The sequence below is a fragment of the Grammomys surdaster genome, unplaced genomic scaffold, assembly GCF_004785775.1.
Source record: "Grammomys surdaster isolate TR1022 unplaced genomic scaffold, NIH_TR_1.0 126086, whole genome shotgun sequence".
Taxonomy (NCBI): domain Eukaryota; kingdom Metazoa; phylum Chordata; class Mammalia; order Rodentia; family Muridae; genus Grammomys; species Grammomys surdaster.
In genome coordinates this window covers 1574408-1584956 of record NW_021620894.1, presented here as the reverse complement: position 1 = coordinate 1584956, position 10549 = coordinate 1574408, and the positions used below count along the sequence as shown (strand labels likewise).

The window sequence follows — 10549 nt, the reverse complement described above, 5'->3', positions numbered from 1 at the left end:
GTACACATAGAGTTATACTTCAAGGCTTAAAGAAAAATGTGGTTTTATAGTATGAATTCTATCAATGGTATCAAAGGACAATGATAAATAAAAGAATAGAATATAAAAAATATGAAAAACAAGGATCAACAAAAACATGTCAAACAGGAAGTGATGAGTCTAAAGAATGCACCAGAAATCAGCTTGAAATTCTTTTCCAAGTTTTCTTCACAGCAAGCTTGACATCCTTGTTTCTGAGGCTATAAATAAGAGGGTTCAACATGGGCACCAATAAAGTGTAAAACACTGAGAAAAATTTTGCCTGACCCACAGTTTCAGCAGATGATGGCTTGACATAAGCAAGCAGCCCAGATCCATAGAATAGACTAACAGTTATGATGTGAGAGCCACAAGTGCCCAAGGCTTTGGACCAACCCTTACCTGAGGACATATGAAGGACATTGAAAAGGATCATAGCATATGAGACTAAGATAATAAGGCTACATAAAATGATACCTGTACCCACCACAACATAGCTCATAAGCTCATTGACATAGGTACTACTACAAGAGAGCTGGAGGAGAGGGAAGATGTCACACATGTAGTGGTTGATGATGTTAGAATCACAAAAGCTGAGCCTGACCATACACCCTGTGTGAGCCATGGCACTAATAAATCCTATCAAATAAGAACCAAATATTAACAGACAACAGATCTTAGGGGACATAACAACCTGGTACGTTAATGGCTGACAGATGGCCACATAGCGATCATAGGCCATGGCTGTCAGCACATAACTCTCAGCATTTATAAATACACAGAAGAAAAATAGTTGAGCCATGCATCCTTTGAAGGAGATGGTGTTCTTCTCTAAAATAAAACTCATCAGCATTTTGGGGGTAAAGACCATTGAATAACAGAAATCAATGAAGGACAAATTGAAGATGAAAAAGTACATGGGGGTGTGAAGGTTTGAGTTTAGACAAATGAGATTCATTAAAGTTAAGTTTCCCATCACAGTGGCTGTGTAGTTCATCAAGAAGAGAACAAATAAGGGCAGCTGGAGCTCTGGTTGGTCTGTCAGACTCACAAGAATAAATTCGGACACCGAAGATTTATTTTCCATAGTCATTTGCATATGTGTGGCACCTGCAAGAATAAGTATAGAAAGATATATCAACCCATGAACCATCTCACACTGCAGAGATGAGCAGAGTTGGATTTATTAGTTTCCAAGTATGAGTAAAGGTACAATGTGTTCTAAGTAATTGCTAATTTCTCTTTCCCCTACTCATGATTTGTTTCACTCTCTAGAAAGTTCCTTTGACTTTAAATCCTTTATTTCACTTAGAGTTTATTAAGACTTATGATTAAAAAAATCAATACACATTTATTCCTCAAAATATAGGCTTCATAGATAGATAGATGAGAGAGAGAGAGAGGCAGAGAGAGAGACAGAGAGAGAGACAGAGAGAGAGACAGAGAGAGAAAAACAGAGAGAGAGACAGAGAGAGAGACAGAGAGAGAAAAGCAGAGAGAGAGAGACAGAGAGAAAGACAGAGAAAGACAGAGACAGAGAGACAGAGACAGATACAGAGAGACAGAGAGAGATAGACAGATAGATATATATGTGGTTTTGAGTATAAAATGTTAAGATAAAGCAATTCAATTCTCACCTTGATTCATCTTGAGTATTCACTGACATTGGAGTTCATGTAGTCTTCCTGAATACTGTGCTCAGGAGGCAAAGTTGTTAGTAATGAAAAAGGTGATAATAATCTGTGCAGATCATGTGCCTCAGTTCAATTAGAGGTTTTCTGGGGACATTGACATACTTTCTGTTTGAGAATTTTACAAAGATTCTTGTCTCATATGAAAAAGGCTATAGTTTTCTCATAGGAATCTTCAATATTTTATAGCCAATATTTCTGAAAAACATTCATTAGAAGCACAGAAAATTATTCTCTTTATGAGTCTTCTTTTGTATGAGTCCCTTGATGGTAGAAATTGTCTAGTTTGTGCCATAGAACTAATGTCAGTTCTTTAGAGACTCAACAGTCTACTCCATTTATAATTTCCCAACAGGAATGTCTATTCCCTAGGGAAGAACTGTTAGTTTGTCATCTCTTCATTAAGCTCTGCAGTGCTCTACAAGAGGAAACATTCAGGGGCATGTTCACTAGCCATTTGTATCTTTCCAATTGTTTCAAAAATAAATTACTGACTAAGTATCAATATTATATAAAAATAATTTTATGGAGGGAATAAAAGAGTGTGAAGAAGCACTCAAGTTAGTACAAATTTACAGTACAACATTTGACTTCCCACCTATGAAACTGTAGACTATACTGATCCTTGTTTTTGTCCATCTGTATTTTCTCATGCACAACTATAAATAGTCATAAAAATTGAGAAATCTAGACCAGTGGTAATGTTCTAGGTTAGCATATAGATATTTAAAGGTACAATTTACATAAACAAAGATTATTTTTAAATACACAAAATAAGAAATCTATTATATTTTGAGACAATTTATACCATTATTAGAGGTTTGCTGGATATATGAAAATATACTAGCATGTGTTAGTGACCTCATACTGTTTTTATGCTTACTCAGATAAATAAAGTTGTTCTTGACTTGACTCACTTGGAGTAACTAAAATTTTCCCATGCTGTTGTCTTATATAGTGGAGATAAAACAGATCTTTGATTCCTATCCATCCCATGCTACGTTCTCCCCCTCACCACCATGCACACATGAACCATCGCCTAAGATATTCCTCTAGATATTATCAAATACTCATTGTATAGTTAATTGGGCTCAGAAAATGAGTTGCTTTGGTATGTGTTCTTATAGGGATTATTTTAAACAGAAGGATATTGAAGATATGGAGAAAGGTGCATAGAATAATAAGAACAATCATGCATCGTACACAAAATTAATTACATAGTATACAAAATTACATTATGTCATTTACCTAGATATAAAATCTAAATAAAATATTACAAAACAGTGTACGACATGAAAAATATTGGCATTTATGAATATGTAAACATAACTGCTTTTTTACATTATTTATTAAGTTATTATTTATAGTCACAGTTTTCCCTCCTTCTTCTCTTCCCAGTCCTTCCCTTTCATCTCCTATCCCCTCCTTCTCTAAGGAGAAGAGGGGTCTCTCATAGATATCAACCATTCTTCATAGAAACTTGGAGTAGAACCAGGTACATCTCCTATTGAGGCTAGACAAGGCAGCCCTGTTAGTGGAAAGGGATCCAAAGGCAGGCAACGCAACAGACTGCTCCCACATTAGGAACACCACATGAAGACCGAGTTGCATGCTGTTACATACATCAGAGTCCTAGGTCCTCCCTATGCTTGCTCTCTCATTGGTAGTTCAGTATCTATAAACATTATGCTCAGGTTAATTGATATTGTAGGTTTTCTTGTGATGTTCTTGACCCCTCTGGCTCCTTCAATCTTTTCTCCTCCTCTTCCACAGGCTTCCCAAGATACACTTGATGTATGTGTGTCTCCACATCAGTTTCAATCAGTGCTGAGTAAAGCCTCTCTGATAACAGATATGCTAGACTCCTGCTTGCAAGCATAAAAGGATATCATTATTAGTGTTGGTTGTGGGATCCCTCTGATGGCATGGATCTCCAGCTGGGACAGTCGCTGGTTGGTTTTTCTCTCAAGTTCTGCTCCATCTTTTACCTCTACACATCATGTAGTCAGGACAAAGTCTGGGTCTGAGGTGCAAAGAGTTTTAAATTAGGTATATCTTCAACACTGAACAAATCCCATTAATCTTTTCAGCAGGTTGAGGGTTTCAAAGGACCTTTGTCACATCAGAGAAAGAATTTGACAAAGAAGTGGAAACATAGGGAAGATGAGTTAGTAAGAAAAAGTAAAAGAAACCTATCAAAGCATGGAGAGCAGACAAGCCCAAAGAATGTCTTTACTATTTCTTTTTATAATGGAGGTTACTTTTGGGAACCACGTTTGTGGTGTGTGTGTGTGTGTATGTTCTTCCCTCCTTGATTTCATACAGACTGTGCCTGTCAGAAACAGACATAGAACACTGCTGATGACATCTTTTACTTTGTTCATCCTAGCTGAGATCTTCTATAGGATAAATTTTTTCATTAATTTCCATGTCAGTTTCTTGGCACTACTTCTTTACCACCAAACCTAATCCCAAAATGATCTGACCCTTAACCTTCTTCAAGAAATTTTACAAGAATCTCAATCAGATGAGAGATTTCTTCTCCCAGTGCCCTAGGGAGTGCTCTAATAGTCTAAACAACTCCTGACTTTGTTGAATTACAGTGACATTATTACAAAACATGTACAACTCTCATAGAAACACCAACAAGGAGAATATCATCCAGAAACTTCAGCTTCTTGATGTGCACATGAAGTGTATACACCTAAAGTCTTGAAAATCAATTTGCCAAAATTACATAACTAAGACAATTAAAGTAACAAAATAAACTCAAGACTTGAAAATAAAATAAAGTAACAAAATAAACTCAAAACTTGAAAAGCTTTGATATAGCACATCCCATTTGAGTAGAAATTTGAAGAATTTTCACATCGAATCCCAAGGCTTCCTGTAAGGGACAAACAGCTTCTTAACATCAATCTGGCTTATGAGTGATATTTATGGTGTCTCATCATTCCTCTACCCAGAAAAAAATTGTCTAATCTGATGCAAAAAATGAGCTTCAATTACAAAGTAAGATTGGAAAGTCTAAAATTTTAGTTTCTTTCTCATTAGAAAAAAACAGAAAACAAAAAACCACTACCGCCAACAATAAAAGGAACTAAAGTGGTTTGCAACATCACAGGAAGAACAATATCAACCAACCAGACCCGCCAGAGTTCCCAGGGACTAAACTACCAACCAAAGAGTACATATGGGATGATCCATGACTCCAGCTTCATATGTAGCAGAGGATGGCCTTGTTGGACATCAATGGGAGGAGAGGCCCTTGGTCCTGTGAAAGCTTGATGCCCCAATGTAGGAGAATGCCAGGGCAGTGAGGTGGGAGTAGGAAAGTGGGTAGGGATGCACCCTCATAGAAGCAAGGGGAAAAGGATGGGATAGGGGTTTTTCAGATATCTAATAAAAAAATAAACTTATCAAACTGAAGAGAGATCTCTTCCTAATCCAGCTTGCTAAAAGATCACCTATTTACAAAATGTACATGAAAATTTAATAGAGAAAAACTCTGAGTTAAAAGTCTCTTGAGATAGTCTGGACTCTCCCACTGTAACTGCTGCAGCTTCCCAGTATTCTACACTTGAGTGATAGGAAGAAATCCAAGACCTTTACACTCTTGTGCTTGGCACTGACTTCTTTGTTATCAAAACAAAAGTGTTGATCTTCACCAGAGAATCATTCTGATTGTGCCTTTGGTTGGAAGCTGCATTTTCATCTTGATGGCCAATCCCCCAAAAAAAGGAACTTCAAAGCCAATTAGCTGGCTCTTCTCTCAGTAACCTCCTCTCAACATTCCAAAAAAGTTAAAGAAAAGAAAAAGAAAAAAGAAAATAAGAAAGAAAGAAAGAAAGAAAGAAAGAAAGAAAGAAAGAAAGAAAGAAAGAAAGGAGGAAGGAAGGAAGGAAGGAAGAGAGAGAGAGAGAGAGAGAGAGAGAGAGAGAGAGAGAGATTTACTTTATATGAGAACACTGTAGCCATCTTCAGATACACTAGAAAAAGCATATCAGATGCAATTACAGATGGTTGTGAGCCACCATGTGGTTCCTGGGATTTGAACTCAGGACCTCTAGATGAATAGTCAGTGCTCTTAACCACTGAGCCATCTCTCTAGCCCTCTCCCAACATTCTTTAACTGACTATATTTCTCTGTCTGTGGGTCAAGCCTTGAGAAATTCAGTCCTTCCATGTAAACATGTCTGTTTGTGCTGTACTCTTCAGACCTTGTTTAGGAAGTCACCCTGTTTTTGTATCATCATTGAAGTTTCTTGTAATTTTTATGAGACGCAATCTTATAGCAGCTGTCTAGATCTTCTGGTTCTTATGTCCTCCCTGGAAACATACACACCCTTCATCTTCCTCAACTTTTCTTGAGCATGAGGTGCCAAAGTAGCATTGCAGATATAGCTATAGGAGGTACACATCCCACAATCATTTTTTTCTACACTTTGACCACTGTGGTTTTACAAAATCAAATACATACATATAACACCAATGAAACTGAGCTGATGAGGGTAGAAATGGAAAGTGTGGAGGGAGAAAAAAGAGGAGGAAATCTATATAATTCGATTTTACATCTCAATAAATTAAATTTTAAAGGAAGAAATACTTTACAATGTCAATCCTGTAACTATGCGTAGTAGCACACTGAGATTTTACAAGACCAGGACTCTTTTCTCTGCAAACTTTATGCTAATAATGTACAAATTTAGACTCTGATAACCCTGGTACTAAAAGAGTAACTTGTTCCATTCGAAGGAGTTAACACAATCTGGTACTTTTGGTGCCTTTTCTTGCTTCTTATCTCTTCTACGAAATTGTAGCACTGCACAGGAATGTAAGAATTTTTTTTTCCCCAAATCTGACAATACTACAAATAATTCTATTTCATTTTGCTTTTCTGTTTTCTAATTCCTTTGTAAGTAGTATGAAATTCAAGAGAGAGATTACAGATATAAATGTTGATAACAGTTTTGGCTTTGTTGACCAGATGGAAATATCATGGTTAAGAAAATTCAACAGTTGAAATACTGTTTTCTCCCTCTTCAGTAATAATAGTGTAGACAACCCACAAATGCATATTGATAAATTATTTAAGGAAAATGTTCTTAGTCTCTATCTATACTAAAAGATTGGGGCCATATTCAGCCATCTTAAAGAGAATTCCTCCTCTTCTGGGAGCAAATATGTAGACCCCGTGTCAGCCGTCATGCAGAGAAAGAGACCTCGGAATAAACACCACTAAACAAAATGTCTCCATCAAATTCTGCTCTTCAGAACTCAGAGAACACCACAGAAGAGGAGACAGATGAATGAAGAAACAAAGACACAAGGGACAGAGGATACCAGGAAGTCAAAGCCCACTAAATCAACTGAGCAAAGTTCACATGAACTTACAGAGACTGAAGTAAGCACAGAGACTATACAGGTCTGCAGAGGTACTTGGCATATATACTACACTTTTCAGTTTAGTATTTTTATGGGCCTCCTAAAAGTATAAATGAGTAGATCTCTGATTCCTGTGCCTTATTTGGGGGCTCATTTATTTGTTTGTTTGTTTATTTTTGGCTTGGATTGTCTAACTTTGATAAGATTTTGTCAAAGTTTTTGTTCTATCTTATGTATTTTGATTTGTCTTTGTTTTATTGTAGTCTCCCAAAATCCCGCTCTTTTCTTTTTCTTTTTTCTTTCTTTCTCATTTTTTTTTTTGTGCAATACAGTTTATTTAACAATCTTATTTTCCAGTGTGTTTTTGATAATTTTGTGAAAAATACTAAGTCTTTGGTTCTGTGGGGTTTTTGTTTGTTTGTTTGTTTTTATTTTGTGGGTGTTTGTTTGTTTGTTTGAGGCCAAAATGATGGAGGGACACTACTTCAATTTAATCTCAGGTTAATGTTTAGCTATGCCCCCCCACCCCTATCTGCTTTTATACCATTTTAATTACATGCAAGTGTTAAGGTCAGTTCTAGGTTGAGGAACTAACATTACAATAGATGCAAATAGTCAAGGAACAAGCAAGAAAATAAACACAGATAGTCAACCAACAGGCAAGGCAATAAACAAAGTACTGTGATCACTCCCATGATCACTTTTTCTAAGGGCTTATCAGGGTGACCATAATATCTGAGCCTACTTCCCTGTCCTAGCCCAAAGTCATTTTCATGCCTTAAAATACTTCTTTATTCTAGCCTAAGATTTAAATTCCTGCCTGAGATTACTTCTTTTCTACTGAGAAACAGAAAGTGGATCCAGATTGAGGGAGAGTAGGGAAGAAGTAGGGGGATTAGAGGGAGAACAGACTCTATTTAAATCATATTGTATGAGATAAGAACACATATTTAAAAATGGTCAGAAAATCTATTAAAGGCATTTTCATCAGCAAACAATGCTGATACTTTCACCAGAACAACTGAAACTCAAAAAAAGAAAAAAGAAAACAGAAAAAGAATCGAAACACAAAACTATATAAGCAGCACAATTTTTTTCTTTCTTTTTATTCGATATATTCTATATTTACATTTCAGATGTTATTCTCTTTCTAGGTTTCCCCTCTGGAAACCTCCTATCTCATCTCCCCTCCCCCTGCTTCTACGAGAGTTCCCACTCCTGCCTCCTGGCCTTGGCATTCCCCTACACTGGGACATAGAACCTTCCCAGGACCAAGGGCCTCTCCTCCCACTGATGCCTGACAAGGCCATCCTCTGCAACATATCCAGCTGGAGCCATGGGTTCCTTTATGTGCACTCTTTCGTTGGTAGTTCAGTTCCTGAGAGCTCTGGGGAGTCTGGTTCATTGATATTGTTGTTCTTCCTATGGGGTTGCAAACGCCTTCAGCTCCTTCAGTCCTTTCTCTAATTCCTCCATTCCTCCCGTGCTCCAGTCAATGGTTGGCTGCAAGCCTCTGTATTTTTCAGGCTCTGGCGGAGCCTCTCAAGTGACAGCTATATCAGGCTCCTGTCAGCAAGCATGTGTTTTAAAGAATACACAAATCCTAAGATAATAGAAATCAAACCAATATTTGCCTCTGGTTACTGACAAAGGTGGTGATTAAATTGAAAGAGCATGGAAGAACTTTTGGGAAGATGGGAAATTGTATACCTTCTTGCTGGAGTTGATCCTACATATGCACATATTCTTCTAAAGAAATAAAAAAATCTGAATAATTTCTTAACGTATTACTGTGTAAATTGTCATGAAGTAAAATTTAAAATGTGTCATAAAGACATTTATGGACAACAGTGTGTATGAAAATTGGTATAGTTCAACATTATAAGCAATGTTAATTAATGTATAAGATATTTACTATGGACAACTAGAGAAAATTTTAATTGTATAAATTAACGATGCAGAGTTTAAAATACCCACTCATCTACATTATTGCCTTATTGCACATAAGGCTGGGACTGAACATACATGCCTAGAAAGAATATTCTGGCTTGCAATGGTTCTCCTTCTAAAACTTGGAAGAAATTATGTGATATTGATGCCAACTGAGCAAAAGAAAAATCACGTACAGACAAGGATGTTTTTATTGTCTCATCTCATTTATGGACCTCTTGAGTTCTGTAAACACTGCATAGTATTTATATTTCTATCATCAATAATGACACCAGCATTCAACTTCTGTATTTTTTTTCAAGGAACAGTAAAATACGTATAGTTTCATTTTTAAAACAGGTCAAAACTTATTTCAAATTAAATGAAGTATAATTCATAATTTGCTTAAACTAATATGCAAAGAAGTAGGAAAGTTCAAGTAACAGCTAAGAAAAAGGCTATTAGTTGAATCACACCCATAAGTAAAAATAATAGACAAAAACAAAGATACCTATCTATCATAGATATATTTCATGATTAAAAAGAAAATGAAATTTTAAATTAATGACAAGCAATTAAGACGTGGACTATTTGTCTTGAAGTTATAGAAATAATGATTATAATTTCTGAAATAAAAAAAAACTAGTGTTGTTTAAAACTACATACACCCACTCAAATCATGAAAAGCTGAAACAAAATTTCAATCAAGAAACATTCTACAAAGAGCATGGCTACTATGGAGACTTTCCACTGTCCAAGTATTACAACATATCTGAATTTAAGATAGTAACTACAAGACCAGAAGTTGGTATCCACATGACCCCAAGGAGGCATATGGATGAGGCCCAGGAAGACAAACAGAACTTTAGGAAACTAAAAAAAGGTGAATAACCAACACACACTGAGACATGCGTGCCAGTATTTGGTTTGCAAGTATAATATTGATAATTTTTGTCTCTACGTTAGTGGGAGGTATTGGTCTGTAGTTTTTATTTGTTGTGTCTTTACCTAGCATTAGTATTAGATTGATACTGGCTTCATAAAAGAATATTATAAGTGTTCATTCAGTTTTTATTTTCTTTCATAATTTAAGACATAGCAGAAATTTTGCCTGATGGTGTCTCACTGGGTTTATAAACCACACGTAAGTACAAATGCTCAGAATTAGACAGCCAAAATAAAGAAACTTATTGGTGTTTCTGTTGACATTTTGTCTAATATTTCTCTGTCTATCTCTTTAACTAACTGGCCTCCTACTTGGTTTGATGATTTCAAATTTGGTGATTTTGAGGGTTCTGGTTTCTGTTTGTATTTGTGTATATTTCCTATGAAATTTTGTTTGTTTCCTTGTGGTATTATTATTATTATTATCATTATTATTATTATATTTGCTCATTTTGTTGTCTAAAGTGAGAGAAAGAAGAGTAGAGTTGGATGGGGAGGAGATCTAAAGGATCTCAAAGTAAACAGATGAGGGGAAAGAATCATGGGAATATATTGTATGAATTTTCAATAAAATATAACAA

The 10549-nt window shown here is 35.9% G+C and overlaps 1 protein-coding gene across 1 annotated transcript; it reads right to left on the bottom strand.

The window, feature by feature from the left end:
- Positions 1 to 178: 178 nt before the first annotated feature.
- On the bottom strand, positions 179 to 1120 carry LOC114611219 (olfactory receptor 143-like). The gene has a single exon (XM_028755868.1). The coding sequence runs from the start codon at positions 1115 to 1117 to the stop codon at positions 179 to 181; it is 939 nt and encodes a 312-aa protein (XP_028611701.1). The 5' UTR covers positions 1118 to 1120.
- Positions 1121 to 10549: the final 9429 nt, after the last annotated feature.

Bases quoted from the DNA above. Each gene is read 5' to 3' on its own strand.
- LOC114611219 (XM_028755868.1), bottom strand. From the start codon at position 1,117: ATGCAAATGACTATGGAAAATAAATCTTCGGTGTCCGAATTTATTCTT.